At 36.2% G+C, this 20173-nt stretch overlaps 2 protein-coding genes across 3 annotated transcripts; both read right to left on the bottom strand.

The window, feature by feature from the left end:
- Positions 1 to 683: 683 nt before the first annotated feature.
- LOC121235896 lies at positions 684 to 4688 on the bottom strand. Of its 2 annotated transcripts, none has more exons than XM_041132325.1 (5): positions 4444 to 4688; positions 4105 to 4184; positions 2667 to 2893; positions 1494 to 1563; positions 684 to 1020 (listed from the first exon to the last, which is right to left on the bottom strand). In XM_041132325.1, exons 2-5 carry the CDS (start codon positions 4148 to 4150, stop codon positions 827 to 829), a joined length of 537 nt encoding a protein of 178 aa, XP_040988259.1. In that variant the 5' UTR covers positions 4151 to 4184; positions 4444 to 4688; the 3' UTR covers positions 684 to 826. The 2 variants fall into 2 exon arrangements, with proteins under 2 accessions (XP_040988259.1, XP_040988260.1); XM_041132326.1 differs by having other exon boundaries at positions 4105 to 4179.
- Positions 4689 to 15111: 10423 nt separating this feature from the next.
- LOC121234270 (farnesyl pyrophosphate synthase-like) lies at positions 15112 to 18881 on the bottom strand. The gene is made up of 12 exons (XM_041130145.1): positions 18697 to 18881; positions 17716 to 17740; positions 17482 to 17597; positions 17265 to 17351; positions 17029 to 17145; positions 16851 to 16939; positions 16695 to 16746; positions 16156 to 16251; positions 15848 to 15892; positions 15643 to 15732; positions 15486 to 15557; positions 15112 to 15383 (listed from the first exon to the last, which is right to left on the bottom strand). The coding sequence occupies exons 1-12, from the start codon at positions 18805 to 18807 to the stop codon at positions 15255 to 15257; spliced, it is 1029 nt and encodes a 342-aa protein (XP_040986079.1). The 5' UTR covers positions 18808 to 18881; the 3' UTR covers positions 15112 to 15254.
- Between the last annotated feature and the right edge of the window lie 1292 nt (positions 18882 to 20173).

Genomic DNA, 20173 nt, shown 5'->3' with positions numbered 1-20173 from the left:
CCGGTCTTTAATATTGTTTTTGCTTGGTTTGGGTAGTGAGAATGTTTGTAAATAATAATAAAAGAGTAATGAAAAAATAATAATAAAATATTAAATAGTAATAAAAAATAAGTGAAAAGTAATAAATAATTAAAAAAAATAAGTAAAAAAAATAGTGAGAACTCTCGCTTGCCAAACACCTTTCACTTTCCGTACTGCCAGGCTTAATGGGACGAATCCTCGAAGCAGGTTCATTATGGAAATTCTGACACCTCGAAGAAAACATATGGACCACATCTACAAAATGAGTCCTTTTTATTGGATATGTCGAGAGACTGGAGAAGTAGTTCTGAATTTCATTCAGTTCCCAGTTTCTTCCAGTAATTTCTCATTGGTTGGGATTTTTTTTTTTTTTTTTTGTTTTTTTTTTTGCCATCCACGAGTCTACCAAAGCTGATTAGGAATTTGAATCCACTAGGCTTGACAAAATTTAGCCGGGTTGAGACCTTCGCTTGGGTAGAATTCCAGTCATAGTAGGTCGCGAGAACTCAATAAAATTAACAGGGCTAAATTGCAGCAATTACCACACCTGAAAATTCGCCGTCAAGAGAGGCATGAAGAAGAAAACACCATGTTGAGTCTGACAGAGAGTTATGTCCATGCAAACCAGTAAACCACCCTATTTTAAAGCTGCACACAGCCAATACGCCAATAAAACTCGAACTGATCTTTTCTAATTATGACAAAGTTGGCATGTTTAGACTCAAAAACCATCTATGATAGTTATACAGAAAGAACGCTGCGCCAAAATACTCGCCAAAACTAATATTAATTTCTAATCGTTCTCTCATCTTCTCTCATCACGATAAGGCCCCTCACCTTCCTTATCCTTTAAAAAGCCTAGAAAGGCCAGAAAGCCAAAAAAGAAAAATCCACCAGACCAGTTGCCTCCACCTCCACCGCCTCCACCACCGCCATCACCATCATCACGAGGTGGGAATCCAGACCCACCATCATCAAGTTGAGGCGACTGTTCCTTGCCTGAAGTTGCAGCTAACTATTAAAAACCATTTGAAACAACATATCACAGAAATTCAAGAAAACAAAAGATCATATAAACTTTAAAAAAAATGTGCGTTTACATGTTGATTTAAGGAACGCCCTCTACCAACAAACTCAAGAGAGAATGCAAAACAACAATGATTGCCAAGGACTGTCCAAATTGGAAACTAGGTGTCCCCGATGATAGAAGCACCCATTTTCAGCATATCTTATTGTTCATTCCAAGATATTGTTCTTAATCCAGTACTTACTAAACTAAGCAGATCAATATAAGCCATATGATAGATCCCGCAATGAGATCCTTAAGGTAACACTTGAGGTTACTCAAAGGATCTGAGAAATTGAACCGTGAGGACAACCAAAGTTCCGTTATATTAAACAGAAAAAAAGAGAGAACTTCAAAAGCGATACTGAATGAATATAGGAATACAGCCAATGATTCAGGGTATTACCAGGAATGTGAGTGATAGTTGGTGCCTCCCGTGTCACAGTTTGAGTTTGCTCTGCACCACATCTTGCATTCTGGACAAGAACCAAGATGACATTTCAAGAAAAAGGAAAAAAATTATATTTGCATGATATCGCATGATTTGATTTGCAAGAAAATTTACGTTTAAACTTTATTTTATAATCCAAATCTTGCTATGTCAGCAGTTGTGTGGGACTCGGGAAAAAAAAAAAGGAGAGATAGAAGAACAAATCACCAAGCTTTAGGCTCCGTTTGGTTATTGAACTTAGCTGAACTCAATCTAATTTTAAACTGAGTCTAACATCCAAATACTCAACTCTCAAATTATTAAACTCATCCCAACTCAAAACCTTCTTACACGTGGGACCCGTAACTTTTTTCAACTTAAAACATCTTTATACATGGGACCCACAACCTTTTTCAATTTTCCATAAAAGTACTAAACTCATCTTAACATCCAAACATACTTTAAACTCAGTTTAGATGGGTCCCACATAACTCCCTTCACTACTCAACTCACTACTATTCACAAAGAACTCAACTTAGCTGAGCTCAGTTCAATATACAAATGTAGCCTTAAAATCCTGGTCCTTTTCATTTCCAAGCATGTATGAATAAAGTAACATAAAAGAAAAGGTCTATATGCTTTGTGATAGCTTCATCCATAACTTGATTTTGTACTATTGTTCTAAGTTGCTGTCAAAGTAAAAGCAACAAGAAATACTTGCATACTGAGACATTCCTAAACCAGCTGAGCAGTAACTGATACCAGGGAAATTCTTAGTTGCATATAAAGTAAGATAATCACACATAAAAATTTCCTCAAAAGCCCTGAAACTTAGGCTTTGCACCAAAGAGCAGCTGTAAGGGGCTATCGCCTAATGTAACAGCATGCAAATAACCTCACCAAGTGTTAGAATGTGGTGAATCTTGGTATACAGGTAACAACGAATAATTGATTATTTCTGCTTCTTGCTATTTTCACAATAAACAAATGTGTGATCTGCAGAGTTTATGCTTGAACATATAATTGATATCAAAGGAGTAAGTTTTTTTTTTTTTTAATAGGTAAACGATTTCAAAGGAGTAAGTTCAATCATAGTATGATACAAGAAAGGCATATATGGCAGGAAATGGGAGATAAGAATAAACCTACCAACGAGGAATGGCATAGTATGGAAGCAGACTGTCTTTGAGTTGAATGAATAGTAGGTCCTCTTTTATCAATAGGCAAAATTTGTGCACCAAGCCCCAGCGGTCCTGCTCTTGCAATTTCAAGTGGTCGCGTTTTTCCACTGAACTCTTGAAATGGAATGAAAAAAGCCTTCACTTGATTAGATTTAGTAAGCTTAGTATGCCCCCTGCATTGACCCTCTCTTTTCACTACACAAAAAATAACAGGTGAGTGTCATTCTAAATAATTTATGCACAAGAGTTCTCTTGAAAAATATGCAATATTTCCCTAGAATGGAAACTTGTGAAAATAGTAGGAAGAGGAGGAACTGTCTAAAAAAAAAAAAAGGACAATCAATCTGGCCTCGTTTGTTTACACAGATGAGATGAGAAGAGATGAAAGTTGAATAAAATATTGTTAGAATATAATTTTTTAATATTATTTTTGTTTTGAGATTTGAAAATGTTGAATTGTTTATTGTATTTTGTGTGGGAGTTTGGGAAAGTTGTAATGATTAGATTAGATTAGATGAGATGAGATAGTTTGAGAAAACAAATGAGGTTAATCTTAGGATACTGACCGCAAAAGGAATGATGGCATAAATGAAACATACACCAAGGGTGGGACAATATATTCTCTCTTCTTTTATGTCATCTTCACCATTAACATGAAAAAGAAGGGGTAAATCAAAAGCATGAAATTCCTGAAAATTGTTGCAGCTTAATTCAGTCCACTTGAGACTTGGCTCCAGCAAATGCTTTGGGTTGGTTTCACTCAAATATACACATCTGATTCAATCCGTGGAGTAAAGCTAAAGGATGACCAAGATTGGTGCAGCACCAAGTTGCCTGGTCATATTTGCACCCTTGACAACAACTTGGCCCAATTAACAAAATGTTAAACGGTTTGCATTGAAGTAGTTCAGTTTACAATCTTAGATATAATATCACCTATATAAGAGAGAAATTGAAGAAACCATTGGCAAAACATAATAATGAGTCCAGAAACTGGAACACAAGCAGTTTTGTTATAAAAAATTACCATATTTTTGTATCAAAATCTCTATCATACGATCAATGGAAAGACTTATAAAAAATGACCATATTTTTGTGTGTGAAAAATTCCTCTACTCCACCAAAATAATCAATTTCAAGAAAATATATATCCTTCGCACCAAAGTCTCATGAACTCACGGCAGACGAAAGCAAATTGCACCGTCGGAGTGTTATACATGCAAGTAGTTAACACATTTTTGGCGTCAATCTATCTGAAGATAAATCTATCTATATTCCCCACTCAATTTGTTGAACACTTCAACTATGGTGAAACAAAACTGTATTTCGCAGTTTCGAATCCAAAGAAAACATATCAACTCAATGTATTTTTATGCTAAGTTACAGGAAGTAGTCATCATATATACCTAGTGGAAATTGATTCGAGGTGGCAACAATATTTGCGGTCAACATTGGCAGCTTGATTTTTGAGGAACAACCACCTGAACTGAACAGATATTTTCATTAGAGAAAAATGTGTATGATTCTGTGGATTTCTGATCTAAGGGGTACCCACTTGACGGTTTACCCTAATTTCTTGTGATATGAAAAATATAACTTTTATTGAACTCAAAACGTTCAAATACGATAACCAAAGCTGTAAAAACAGAATTTTTTTCTCACAACTCTTTTGGTCGACGGGAAAACCTAGAAAGAAAGGAGAGATTTTATGTAGAATTGATCAAATTGATTGAAAATGAACTCACCTCAAGAACGTAGAATAGTTGGACTATACGCCAATTTGGAGTTGGGTTTAACTACTTGGCTTCGGAACGATGGAAAAGTACAAGAAAATAAAAAGAAGAATGAAATTTAGAGTTGGGAGTTTCGGTTCATTTATCCTTCTCGCAGTTTCTAAGTAACCAAACAAGGAATGAGAAATACAAGGCGGTGACGAATGACTATCGTCTTGTTCATTCATTTATATATTTAGAAAAATTCGCCACTATTCAATGCCCCAAACTCGTCTTATTAGGCTTCGTTTGGAACCTAAACTCCTCTCAACTGATTTCAATTCATCATTATAATTTTTTTTAAATTTTAACACAAAATATAATAAACAATTCAACTTTTTCAAATCTCAAAATAATAATATTAAAAAATAATATTCTAATAATATTTTATCATCTTAACTCAACTCAACTCAACTCAATTCAATTTAACATCCAAACGCAACCTTAAAAACACTTCTACGGGCTACGCTCAGTGAAAAATATATATATATATATATATATATAAATAAATGTAAAATGTGAGAGTGGATAATGAATAATGCATAACAGTCTTTATGTATTTGTTAGGATTTAGTAATGAAAAATTATATTCATCATTTTGGGCCGCATATCATATATTATATATTTTTTTAATTTTTTTCTCTTATTAAATATGTAGTATATAGATAATGAGTTGAAAAATTAAATAAGTTTAAAAAGAAAAAATCAAAAAAATTAAAAAAAAAGTGATGTGTGGAGATGACAAACAACAATACTCTTTAATAATTGGGCTCTCAACCTTAAGTTGGGCTAAGCTACTGAAATCTGACCCAATGACTATAAAAAGCCCAAGTATCATGTGGCGGTCCATCCAATTGGTCAATCATTGGCACTGATCTTCTCTTCTTCGTGAATTTGATGTCCTTGTAAATTAAATCATTAATTATGTCAGGAAGTTAAATTAAAAAATATCATTCTTTTATCTTACATACATATACATATATATATATATATATATATATATATATACATACTAGTAAAGGGCAACGTCCGCTGTACGTTTGCCATGTTGATCAATTTTGTTATGTTTCAAATTTTTAACTATAAATGGACAAAATTATGTTTATATTTTTAGAATTTTTTTCTTGTTTACAACACACATTATACACACCATTTGCATAATATTTATAACTATAATATGACTTATAAGAATAAAGTCACAACTATGTATAGATATTTTTCATGTATATATTACAAGAGCGATAAGTATTTTGATGGTTACAAAACACAGAGACCATTCAAATACTGTTTCACAAAAACCTAATTCATTGTCTTTTCTTTTATTCTTATTCCCATGGTCCTTTTTTTTTTTTTTTTTTTTGTGTCCATCAAAAGGGCTTAGGCTTCACTCACTTTTCTAATGTCTGATCATTATTTCGATTGTTGAACCGTTTGAATTTCTCAATAAACTGTAGTATCTCGGTGATTGCTTGATCAATACTTTCCAGGTGCTCTAAGATGGGGAGTTCAGGCGAGCTCATGACCATCTTAGGTACGATTCTCTCCAGATGAGGTGGCATGCTCTTCTGCTTGGTCATTAGGGTTCTCGTCCAAGCCTGTAACAATTTCTACCATTCTGGGTGGGGAATAGTAGTGAAAATTATCATAGTGAGATTTCAAAAAATCTCAGCAACTAAGCAGTCAACATATAACAGATTATCACAGACATATACAAGTAAACCACAAATAATAGCAATCTATAGATAAATAAATGCATAACATGAACTTGACATGAAACTTTGAGATGTATATGACCGACTTTTATAATCGTCGAGCATCCCAACCTGGGTATCAAAGCATCCGAATGGGTTTTGCTCTTGGTCTTCGTCGTCTCTATTCACACCAGAGTTCAGTAGGTTCGCTGAATGGATAGCTATGTAGCCACATCATACACTCCGAAATACATTCGACATCTAAATTAACAAAGAGATTATTATTTGTTAGTATTCACATTTAGTATGTTCTAATCTTTGCCAAAAATGTATGTGGGTACATAGCTATTCATTCAGCCAACCTGCTGAACTCTGGTGTGAATAGGGACGACGAGAACGAGGAGTAAAACCCATTTGGCTGCTTTGATACCCTGTTGGGATGCTCGACGATTATAAAAGTCGGTTGCATTCATCATAAGGAGCACCGACGTAAATGTATTCATCGGTCTTGTGTGGTTCAATTTATTCACTTGAAACAAGCTGAATGTACTCTGTGTTAATACCGTTCTCGAGACAGTAAGTTGACTGTTTCAAATTGAAACATAACAAACATATAATGTCAACAATTTATTTTAGCTACAAGTTCTAAAATAAATTGTTTTGGGAACGGCACCAAATGGAAAATTTTGGTGCGTCGCCGCCTAAAGCCTGGAAACAAGCCAGACAGACATATAGATTGACATTGAGATGATAAAGCCACCAACAGTTGCTAGATGAATGGTCAGTGCTTTCTTTTGCAAGATGGTCCTCGACTAAGGAAGCAGACCTCGTCGGCTAGCTTGCCGCCAGCCCTGCGTCGACGGGCTTAGATCTGCACCTCCTGCTATGAGCGTGAGCTATTGAAGCAACCAACAACCACCACCTGCCTCGTCGGTATTTTCTACCAACAGTGAAGGTGGTCCTCGATCAAAACGACGTTCCTTGCCACCGAGCTTCGTCGTAGCAACACACGGTGGACATTGTGCACCATGCAAGCACTAGGAACACATTGCAGAGTACCTCAAGGAAAACAACTCGACCACCACCCAGCCTGCTATCATCTTCTATTGCATATATGATTGTTCCCGACCACGGTGATACCCCTCACTGTCAGCTTTCACCACCGTCACTGAAACTCGCTATAGGAGTTGTCTGACGCCAACACCACAATGTGCTCACCAGCCAAGCCCAACTGTGAGCTCGTGGAGACATCCACGGCCACGCCAGGCACCTATCGCATTCTCTGTCATTGTCACAGTGTTCCTCGCCGTCCCCTCGTTGCCTAGCGTCACAATGTTCCTCAGTGCCAAGAATGGTTTTGTACGAACTCCTGTGGCGACCATGAGCAGAAGAGGTCAATGTGAGTCGTCATCTAACTCGTCGTGGTCTTCTATCGCTATGAACGTTTGCTCGCCACGAAGTTGCTGCTAGTCATATGTTCCTTCACCATAGTGAGTTTCTTTTCGATTAGTATTTGTTGCCATAATTCCACTCTAGCTCCCGCCAGCTGTTCTTGCCACTACAAGTTGCTGCCCGTTATGTGTTTCCTTGCCACAAGGGTGCTACTCGCTAGTCGCCAATTGCTATCCACACGAAGTGCGCTCGCCAGTTGCCAGTTGCTGACCACACGAAGTGTTGCTCGCCAGTTGCTCAACCCACATAGTGTTCCTCACCAGTTGCTCTCTCACACGGTGTTGCTTGCCCACAAAGTTTTGCTCACCAATTGCTCACCACATGAGGTAGCTTGCTAGACCGTAGCTTGCCGCTCACTTCCAGTAGCCATCTAACTCGCCATCGAAGCTCTTCGCCAATAGTGCTCGCCGCCATAACTCCACTGAAGCTCCTTGCTAGTGGTCCTCGCCACTACGAGTTGCTTCCAGTTACGTGTTTCCTTGCCACAGTGGGTTTACTCGCCACAAGGACTTCAGTTGTCCATGTATGGATTGCTCGTCGAGAGGTGCAGCTCGCCAATTGCTAAATCACGGGATACTCCTCGCCAATTACACAATGCACAAAGTGTTCCTCGCCAGTTGCTCTCCTACATGGTGCTGCTCGCCAATTGCTCACCCACAAATTTCTGCTTGCCAATTGCTCACCAGATGAGGTATTCCTAGCCAATTGCACACTACGCAGAGGGCCCCTTGCCATACACATTATTTTCCACGCCATTTGCATGAATTTTACTCAGCGATAGTCTGAAAAAAAAAAAGATAAAAAAAGGGAGCTAATTGACTCGAAAGTGAACTCGCCAAAGACAAAAAAAAATTTCATTACTACAAAAGGGCTCAAGGATAAACAATTTTCCCATGCAAAAATCATTCAGTAACGAATGATCTCAATCAGGACAAATTACTCCGTTTGGCTCTTTCAAATTTGTTATTTTATTTTTACTAACGAAGTTGATTTTTTGAAAGACTTTTCCCACGAAGCTATTCAAGATTCCATGAGGAACTTGGTTGCTACGTCGTGGGAACATACTTCACTGGAAATGAATCACATGGCGCGAAGCACCAACAATGAAGTAGATCTCGGGCTCCACTTTTGCATCTCAATTTATCTTCAACAAAATAGGTCATTCGGTATCGCGGGCTCCACTTGTTTAGATTTCATTCTTATTTATTCTGCCTCTCGGTTGATCTTTATTTTCCTTATAGATCTCAACACATCTTCACATATTAGATTTGCTATTATCTCAAATTTGAAATCTGAGATGTTATTGTCTGAGATGTTAATATTATTTGTTTGTCAGATGTGCAGATTTACTTCTATTTTTTTCTTCTATTGTGAATCTGTACATAAATCAATGGATGTTGGTTTCTGTTGCATTTTTTTCCCTATAGATCTCAACACATCTTCACATATTAGATTTGTTATTATCTCAAATTTGAAATCTGAGATGTTAATATTGTTTGTTTGTCAGATGTGCAGATTTATTTCTTTTTTTTGTTGTTATCTTAAATCTAAAATTTGAGATGTTATTATCTGAGATATTAATAAGTCAAAGTGCAAAATATTTGGCGACTTTATTTAGATGAATTTTTTTTTGGCAGTTGCAATTTCTAGTTTTTACATTATTATTTGTAATTGTAATTTTTTTTTCTTTGTCATGTATATGCCTATTATGTTATGAATTTACGTTATAATTTTTTAGATTGTAAGTATTGGGTTTGAAATTATAAAGGTAAATTTTCTTGACAATTTTGTTCAGGCACAATTTTTTTTTTTAGTTTGTAATTTAAATTTTTTTTAACATGTATGTGTTTGTACTATTTCATGAAAGCATAGAAAAGTTCATATTTAACTGAGTACAAAAGCAAACAGAAGCGTACCGAGTTGATTCTGAAATTCACAAATGAAGAAGTAAATTTCACAAATAACTCAGAACCCAAAAGCAAAGAAAGAAATTTAGTAAAGTTAGAACAATGAGAGAACCAAATTTTATCAGATAGCAAGTAATAGAAAATAAAGAAGAGGACAATCACTTTTATACTAAGCCATAAGCGGTGGGAAAAAATAAAAATAGAATCAGACAAGAGCTATGCAAGCGGTGGAAAAAAATAACAACTGGAGAAAAAAATTGGCAGAACCCAAGAGAAAACCATAACGTAGTAGAAGTCAAGGACAACGGGAAATGAATAGAAAGTGGAGGGCAAAATCGAGAAAAATGTTTAATTTAAATGAGTCGGTGCAATCGGTGCAAACGATGATAAAGAAGATAAGAACTGGAGAAAAGAATTGGCAGAACCCGAGAAAAATCAGAACGTAGTAGAAGTCAAGGACAAAGTGAGAAATTGAATAAAAATTGGAAGGCAAAATCGGAATAAATTGTTATAGGACACGGCAACAAAAGAAAATGAAGGGTAAAACTGTAAAAATGCATACAGAAGATAAGAAAAATTAAGGACAAAAAGGAAAAACAAATATAAAAGTAAGGGCGAAATCGGTATAAATGTTAGAACTAAAACATAGAGGGAAAACAAATATAAAAAGCTCTCAGTATAACTGATGAAAAAGCTGTGGAAGAGATAATCTCAATGGAAAATCAGAAAGACAAGAAAACCAAACAACAACCAACAGATATGAAGGATAGAGTGGGAAAACGAATTGAAAATGGAGGATAAAATCGGAAAAAAGAGATGGACAAAACCTGCTTATTGGCGCTTATTATATTTAAGATATATATTTATCATTTTCAATCATACGTATAATGAATTCCATATTTATTTTTGAAAACACGTAAATAAAAACGTAGTGATCGGATTGAGCAGGTTGAATTTCTAAAGAAGTAATTATGCATTCTTTAGAACCATTAGCCTCCGTTTGGATGTTGAGGTGATCTCAAATAATTTGAGTTGATCTGTGAATAGTAATGTTTTGCGGGTCTCATTGTGATATGTTTGAATATAAATAGGTTGACATATGTATTTAAATTTTAAAGGAGCCTACCGATGGATGAATATGAATGAACAGTAGTTTTGTTTGACACTTCCTTCTTCCACTTATGTCCCTTTGTACAACCTCACATCAATTATCTTCCTCACAACAACCTAAGTACAACACAACCTCACCATAAATCATCACAAAATCACAATCGCCATTGCCAATCACAAAATCACAGTAATTGTACAAAATCACCTTAAATCATCATAAAATCACCACACAATAGAGCAAAGGAGAGGTAGAGGCTAAGCTGGGCATGAAGGAGTAGAGGAGGTGCCGTGGAGGGTTGGTGGTGGCGTTGTGGGCTGTAGGCGGCGGATCTAGGCCATGCGACGACAAGAACCTATGAGATAAAGAAAGGCTTCGTGAGAGAGGGAGGCAGATCGAGGAGATGCATCGTGGGGAAAAGGTCGCCATCGAAGCTCGTGGAAGGAGCTGCTCACGGCGGCATGGTGGAGGGAAATCAAGGGGAGAGAAAGAGAGAGGGCTACGGGCTTTAGCCTGTTGCGGGGGAGAGGGGAGAGAGAGGTCTGTGGGGAGGAGATTGGCATGGGTAATGTCACCGGTGATTGGGCTTGGTGGTGACCTGGCAATTGTGATTGGCGGCACTGGGAGGAGCCTAGGAGAAGAGAGATTGAGAGGGAGAGGAGCATGCGGCTGGAGGGAGGGAGGGAGGGAGGGAGGAGAGAAAGAGAAGAGTGAAACCGATTTTATGTCGATTTATGCGGGAAAAATGCCAAGTAAATAAGTTTAAACTTGGCTTTTATATAATTAATTTTTCATTACCTTTTCACTACTATTCACAGAATATTTGAAGTACTCTCATTACTCAACCCTTCATCTTGAGTCTCCAAATTTGATCCAACAGTGGAGGTTAAAACACAGAAAATAAACTTACTTAAAATAAATAATTAAAATATAAATATCATATCATACATTTAAAATCAACTTTACTTTATAAAATACAAATATTTCATCATTAAATAAATGATGAAGTTTTGCTAAATATTTTTAAGAAAGTAAGACCATATAAATAATTAGAATTTTTAACAAAATTTAAATCTCATAATATTCTCAATTAACTAAAATCATTTAGATAAAATGATTTTCTACAATTATAATATTTTTGGGGCTTCCAAAATATAAGAGGCTTTTACTTTAATGATGAAAAAAACGTGAGAGCAGGAATAGAGAGGGTGGATTTGTTTCATACGAACTCACTACATCTTCTGCATGGTTGGAAGTAACATGACATGCATACATTGACCTCTACCGTCAAATATGGTTAATTTGTAGAGCTGAAACTTCCATGCAAAGTTTTAACACGTGATCGTAATTGATCTTTCACGTACAGATGATCAACCCAAAGGAAATGTTTGGAGATACTGCGGTTGGAACAAACTCTTCTTATTGAAGTAGAGAAAGATGAAAATTCATAGATGCTTACTCATTTTAGGTTTTATGCTCCTATGTATTAGGCTATTTACTAATAAATCTTATGTACTCTTTCAATCTTGATGATTGTGAACTAACAACTAATTCAATTATTTAAGATTTTGTGTTGTATGTAAGGAGTCATTCTTTATTTGTTGTTTGGACACATTAATTTTAAGAATTTTATTTTTTCTTTCAATTAGACAAACGTGGCAAACGTGATTAGCATGTTAAATCACTGCCAGTGTGTGTAGATATATATATATATATGTATGTATGTATGAGGTTGGTGGTGCGAGTAATTAACTAGTTAGGCCCAATATTTCCTGAAAAAAAAAAACACATGATCTATATATAATTTGTGAACACATATTTAATCTTCTATAACGCGGTATGTCATTAATTCTTTGCATTAATTGATCTCCAAGTTTTACTTGTTGTCGATCGTGTGTTTCTCATGTAAGTCCGCACTTCCCCCAGTCCCATATTTCCCACCTTAATCAACCATAACATTGGAGGTTTAATTTGGTCCCTCCCATGCATGCATGGCGCCTTGTTTTTCATTATATTCCTGTAATAATCCTAGATCATATATATATGATCAGCCAGCTTGATCATCTTGTATTAACACATACGTATACGTACATGATGATCATTATAATACGCATGCATGATTAAGATGATCAGTACTGATCATGTTTTCAACTTTTAAATTGTATTCCCCGACATGTATTATACATACAAGGTTTGAGGGAGGTAGCTAATTATTAATTAATAAAAAGCTCTTATTTACCCAACCCAAAAAATACCATATTTTTCGATATATAGTTCATATATTTTTCTAGATCTGTTAATGTATATATACATGCCAAATGATCATCACATATCAATGTTTGGATGCTTTTATTTTAATTTTGGCCATTAAAGCATAAATTATGGTAATAAAACGGATGCATGGGAGCTTATAAATTTTCATGTGATTGATCTCTTACATACAACGTCAGACCAATTAATCGACGCCGACGGAAACTAAAATATAACATGGGTGCTTAACTCATATATATATAAAATAAAATCACGGATTGAATGAAATGTGTATGATCTATAGTCCAATTCACACACAATCACACGCAAAAAAAAAAAAAAAAAAAAAAAAAAAGAACCCTTCTACATGAGGGACCGAGAAAAGGAAAACGAATCGTCTGTATTTTATTTATTTTTTTAGTATTAAAAAAAAACAAACGACGTCGGTTCCTTTACTCGGTTCATTTGGCATTTTCCAAAAAAATGGAGTACTATCAATGTAAAATTAAACAGTACGCCCTTTTTGGTACCGGCCGGCGATGACACACACAATATATATATATATATATATATATATATATATATATATAGAAATTAAGCTACTGAGCTTGGAGTGAGTCGCTGATGGGCTCCGATTTAACGGCCAATGCGGAAAGGTTGGAACCAACAGAGCCGCCACGGTGCAGGCTGCCACTCCGGTGATGCCGACACCGAAAGGATCCGACATGTGTGGTGGGGGAGCAAAGACAACTTTTCCACCTTGACATTTGTTTGGATTTGGACTCTTGCGACGTTGGGGACACAAGCAAATGAGAGTGCTTCTTAAAATCGTCCAAATTAATTTCTCCAATGTTAACGTTTAGCTTCCGGCTCATCTGCTTTGGAGGCTTTTGCTCCACTACTTTTTCATTCATATTTTTTTATCTGTTGCAACCTAATTAAGATCAGAAATATAACTATAATTAATATATAATATATTACAAATGCATGCATGCTAGCTAGCTGTTTGAATCTAATTTTAATTTATATATGTGCATGCATTCCAATCCGAGATTTTCCATATATATATATATATAGTGCATGCAGCATGCACAAAATTTATTATGATTATTATGGCAAGACATGATCTGTGTTGTTAATTTGAACTCTAGAAACAGGAATGAAACGGGTATTGATTGAGGATATTATACGTGGACAGCATGATCAAGACATGATAATCAACAATCAGCTTTTTTAATTCGTTCAAGATCAAAACATAGCAGTCGTCATCATGTGACATGACTCCATGAGCATGCAGTTCGATCAAGGATGCAGCATAGCTGAAGATCAGTATTTGAAATTGTATAAATGGCTTTACCTGAATGAATATAAAGGAGTCTCCCGTGGTTGGTTGAATTGCTTTCAGGGTGAGAAATTAGGAAAAAAGTTTCACGTAAATTGTCCTCCTGATCTGATCTCTTTGATCTCTTGTCAAGAGGAATGAATCGACTAAGTATACTCTTTCTCTATTTCTCACCCAAAAAGAAATGAACAACTCCGAATGAGAAATATGAAAAAACAGGATCTAGTTTTTCGCTACAAATTTGTGGTAATACCTAACCAAACTAATTGTAGCCACTAATTCTCATTCTTCATCGGAGAACAAACAAAAATAGGACCTTATTAGGTACCCTCTTTTCCTATAATTGCAATATTGCATTGATTATACCCTTTTTTTATTTATTATATATACACTTGATTACTTTGTTGAGACCGAGTTTTATGTGTATCTATCTCTCTCTCTCTCTCTCTCTCTCTCTCTCTCACTATAAGCAAGCCTTAGAGTTCGACCAAGAATTCAAGCGGGTCTCTCTCCCCTCACACACACGCGCGCGCACACACAATCCAACTGCACAAGATCAGAGAGCTCAAAAGAAAGGCATGAAACAAGTGCAGAAACTTAGATGGCCCAGAAGAGCACCCTTCTAGTAGTAAGTAAATAGGTATATTAGTCCACCCACCACGGGTTATGAAAAGCATCTTGTGGAAAGAGATTGATATCTTACTCAATGCTTGAAGAGGACTAACATCTTTGTTAGTTTATTTTCTCGTACAAGCAAGATGAAGGACGAGATACACGGTTAAAAACAAAATTAATTCGGAATCTTGTACAACCTTCTGATTGCATAGATTCACCAACCCGATTTAGCGAATTGATTATACACCATGAGAGAGAGAGAGAGAGAGAGAGAGAGAGAGAGAGAGAGGATTTCAGAAGACAAAATAGAACCCTAGCAAGTAAATGCTCACAAATACCAAACACTTCTATGGGAAAGACCAAATGCTAATGGTGTAAAGAACTGGATATCAACTCTGCCGAACCTTACATCTCAGCCCCTACTTCTGTCTCTTGTAAATCTTTGCCAAGAATGATTTTAACACCGCCTGTACTGCTTTACTTGGATGAGCTTCTATGGATTTTAAAAGCTTCTCATAACTCTTACTCTCATACTCCACAAAGACACCCTGCAAAACACCCTCAGGTAAAAATCCAGTATATGCACTCTAATAAACAATATTGCTCCAGAGAAGGTAAAGAAGAAAGATGAGGCAGGGAGGGAGACAAACCTCAAGATCAAGAACTTTATATAGCTCTTTCACTTTTGCAACACATGCTTCATCTGCTTTCCCGTAGTTCTCCTGGTGACAAAACACACATACACAAGTCTGATACTATTGTCCCAAAACATAATACAATTTGAGTCAGATGAAGCTACTTCCTTACATATAATATTTTCAGCTGTTCTTCATTAGAGCGTTCTAGTGCTTTCACAACCAGCCAAGAGCATTTAAAATCTTCAATATCTGTTCCAATCTGATACAAAAAGACCACTGCTAAGGTCTCTAACTTTTCGTTAAAATAATGAGGAGATGAATATTCATGGAAATTTCATTACCAAGAGTCATATGAGTACTATTGTGGAACATACCTTACCAATCACTTCAGGAGCACCATAGCAGTCAAGATAATCATCCTACAGAACACATTTAACCATTGTTAACACTTCCAGAGGAGCTCTGGGAAATTACCAATAAAAGATTGTGCATCTACAACAGTACACGCACACACGCACACATATGCATATTTGGTTTCTGGCAAGGCATGGGAAAAAGAAAATCTTGGCTAATAATTTGAGGTTGGGACAGCAGCTGTAACGCTTCTGATAAGTACTCCTGTCTTCACACAGTTTTTCAGCGATCAATGAAAATAAGGATTCCATGTGCAATAAACAGTTACCTGTACTTGAAAATAGTTCCCCATTTCTATAAGAATGTTCTTCACATTGATATGATTTTCAAGATTTTCACCAGCCATAAGCAATGCACAAGCAACCTGGATACATAAGAGTGATCACAAAGAATGAAAATTATTGAATCAAACAGTTCATTGGGCTCAAAAGCACTCTATTTTTTTTGGGGGGGCCCCGCGCGCGGGGGGTGGGGGGGGGGGGGGGGTGGGGGTTGTGGAGGAGCTGCCAATATCTCGTGTTTGGTGAGGCACAGCCTACTCTTAAGAATATTTTTTATTTATAAATCACCAACTCTCAGAAAATATGGCCATCAACATCCAAAAGTCCCACAAGCAGTTTCATGTGGAAAGAAATTTCAATCAGAAGCCAGCAAGTTCATAGGAACACACTGTCAATCTTCAGATTTACTTGGAAGAAACACCAGCTGAGAGTCTCTTTACAAGGAATTTAACGAAAAAGCTAACTTAATGGGTTTAAATAAAAGATAGATATCAATCAGACCAAGAAACATGAGAGAATTACTCACCGGAAGGTAGAATGAATAATAAGCAGTTTTGTACCGGACAATGCGTTGGTGGCTGCATGAAAACACAAATATTTGATCTTTTAGAAACACAAAAAGCATCCCATGATTGGAAGTTAAATCATAAAGAAATCACAATCATCCCAATTTTTTACTTACAGAGAGAGTGAATACTTAGATAGATCTTTCTCTCCTACAAGTGTAGTAATCAAATCTATCATTTGCCCTGAAGCGGTTTGGAATTCCACCTGTACACATGTAAATAATGTCAAAATCTGTCTTCGTTTAAACAAAAAGTCACGAGTCCTCTTTACAGTATACAGAAAGATATCCCCACCTCATTAAATAAGTCCAACAGATCCACATAATAAGTCTTTTCTCTAAAATGATTTTTGAGAATTCGTGGAATGTGGTTACGGAGAATGATGCCATCATTTACAGCAATCATACCAACCTAGGATCAATATTTGCAGAAGTTAGGAAAAACCAACAACATATTTATAAATATATAGTGTGTATATAAGTATACATATAATAAGAATGAAGGTGTTCATTATGATTAAAAGTTCGCACCTTAGGTAGCCTAAACCAACACGGTTGGCCACGGCGTGTAACAGAATTGTCCATGATATCATCAAGAACAAGAAAATATGCTTGAAGCTGCAAGAATCATTGTTAAGATTGGACAAAATTTTGATTGGGAGAAAAGTCAATCAATTGGTATGGAAACTTTCATGGGTGATAAAATCAGGATCAACCAAAAGAGAAAAGAGATACATTGCATCCATACCCATTCAATGCACCAACCTAGCGCACACGCAAGAAAAATCTCATCATTAGTTAGTTCCTTTCCTTCTTTCAGTAATTTGTAGCTGTCAATGACAGATAGTCCTCGGTTCAGCTTTCCTGCCATTAATTCAATCCAACGAAGTCATTTTCTCTTCCTTGGAGGGCAGAAGCGTTAGCACAATGATTTACTGAAATAAAGTGGGCAATTTCTTATAGATTATATCACTATACACACCTCCTGGTACGTTATAGTCAAGCATCTGCAAAGCACGGGTAACACAGACACAATCAGCATTAGTACATTGTAAGTAAAGAGACTAAAAAGGCTATACTGTTCAGAATTAGTAATAATTTTTCCAAGCATGGACAAGACAGAAACCTCCGAGGAACAGCTTGTCATATTGGGGCTCAAAGATGATCAGAAAGGTTCTCCTTCCCCCCCACCCCCCCCCCCCCCCCCCCCCCCCCCCCCCCCCCCGGTGTTTGGCATGAATACAGATGTTTATGATGGAGGATAGAAGTGCGATGTATTCAAACGTATGCAGTAAATGCAGTTCCATTAATCTACCCCAAGAGTAAATGAAATTAAGGTCAATAAATCTTGCAACTTTACGTCATCACGGTAATCGGACCAGTGGCTCCTTTTCACATAGTCAAACTTTTCATCTTAGTAGTTCAATATGCAACGCTCCTGATTTCAGGAAATATACAAAAGTCCTCTTATGATCTTTTGTGTTCGACCATCAATATTCACATTTTCATTGTCCCCACGCCATGCTGTCTGACGTTGATCCGACATACCAAGTTCTCAGACCACTTGGGACAACCCATGAAATTCCTATATGTCATACACCTAGAGAGAAAACCCCACATGCATCAGTTAAAAACCCAATAACCAACTAGATTCTGACAGCCAAACCCTTATGAAACGCATTAAATTCCGCCAAAACCGTCAAACTTCTGTCATTCAAAGTTCGAAATATAAGCCGAACGAGCTCCTAATTCTATGACCATGAGCTCGATTGAGAAAATAGAAATTAATAAACCAAAATCGAACTTGGAAGGAACTCCAAACCGTACAAAACACCACCAACACTCGAATAGTCTCAAACTAAAGACTCAATCAAAGAGAACGAATATATATATCGTGTATGTGAATGTGAAGGCGTATAGTTCTGTGCGTGAGCGTGTAAAACAGAGAGAGGATGGAGTATACCCGCTCGACCCATAGGCGAGAATCGTCGGTGAAGTCAAAAGCCGGGTCGTGGAGGAGCTCAGACTTCAACACCGAGTACGCTTCCAAGAATCTCGACCTGAAATCGCTCATGGTCTTTTTTTGTTTGTTCTGTTCCTCAAGAAACACACGAAGAGAGATTGACAGACGAGGAGAGGCGCTTTGGCGAGAGCGATGCTCTGGGCCCTGGGGTCAGTATTTAAAAGTTAAAAAGCGAACGGAGTGGTGGTAGAGACGTCGTCGTTTTTCAATGCAATCAAATTAAATTCTTGTAGTACGTTAGCCGCTTGTGTTTAATTGAAAATGAGCTCTCGTTAGTTGTTGATACTGACTTTTTGTGGACGTAATTGAGATAGAGGCTCTAATTTGGTGTCAAATTACAAACATGCCATTCCCATCTTCTTTTTTTTTTTTTTTTGAAATACATTCCCATCTTCTTTAGTATTTTAGGTAACGTTTTATTTTAGGTGTAGTTTAGGTATGCAGTTGAGATGGGATAAAGTGAGATATTTTATTAAAAATTAAATAAAATATTATTATAATATAAATTTTTAATATTTTTTTATTTAAAAATTTAAAAAAAATAATTATTTGTTATATTTTATATAGAAATTAAATAAAATTATAATGATTATATAAGATGAGATAATTTAATTTTATGTAATCAAAACAGCTTATGATTTTAATATTAATTGTCCTGTTTTCTAATAACAATACTTCTTTTAATATAAGATGTCGTGGCTTACACATATATTTTTTAAAACAAACAACCCATTCCGTGGATTGTCGTGGCATGGATTGATATGTCAAAGTCGGCTGAGGTCGTGAAGTAATTGGGGACGTGGGGATAGAACTAGAAATCCACCAACCAGCCACATTTTATTTAATTCACTGCCAAGTGGATCCATCAATAGCACGGCAGAGGGCGCCGTAGATACAGCGGCAGAGGACCGTTTCACTTTTTAATTGCATGCCCGACTCTTTGTATTCGTACTGTTGCACTTCAACCACGCGAGTTTGGCTAAGGTAGTTTTACTTGTATCCTCGATCCTTGTATTCTCAGTTCTCACACTCTTCTAACTTCTTCTTCTCTCTCTCTTTTTTAATTTTTTTTTAAAAAAATAATATCTCCATTCATAAAATACGTAAATATTATACATTTAAAAAAATATATTATCTGCATAAAAAAATTAATTTTTTAATTATAAACCTTACTTTTTTTTAAAATGAGTGCAGCGCTTGCACAATTCATAACTATATCTAACATTATTTTTTTTTTTTCTTTCTATTGGTAGTGAGTGTCTAACAACAAAAACTCGACTAATTTTAAAGGTACATAGACTTTCAATAAAGAATTTTTTGCAAATACACTTTGGATAATTTAATGAGAAGTTGCTCAAATTCGATGATCCTTAGAAATTGTTTACACTCAAGATGATTCATTCAGACTTTAGATCTA

The sequence above is a fragment of the Juglans microcarpa x Juglans regia genome, chromosome 6D (assembly GCF_004785595.1).
Source record: "Juglans microcarpa x Juglans regia isolate MS1-56 chromosome 6D, Jm3101_v1.0, whole genome shotgun sequence".
Taxonomy (NCBI): domain Eukaryota; kingdom Viridiplantae; phylum Streptophyta; class Magnoliopsida; order Fagales; family Juglandaceae; genus Juglans; species Juglans microcarpa x Juglans regia.
Note: the sequence above shows the minus strand (reverse complement) of the source record. Positions and strands in the feature narration are given on the sequence as shown.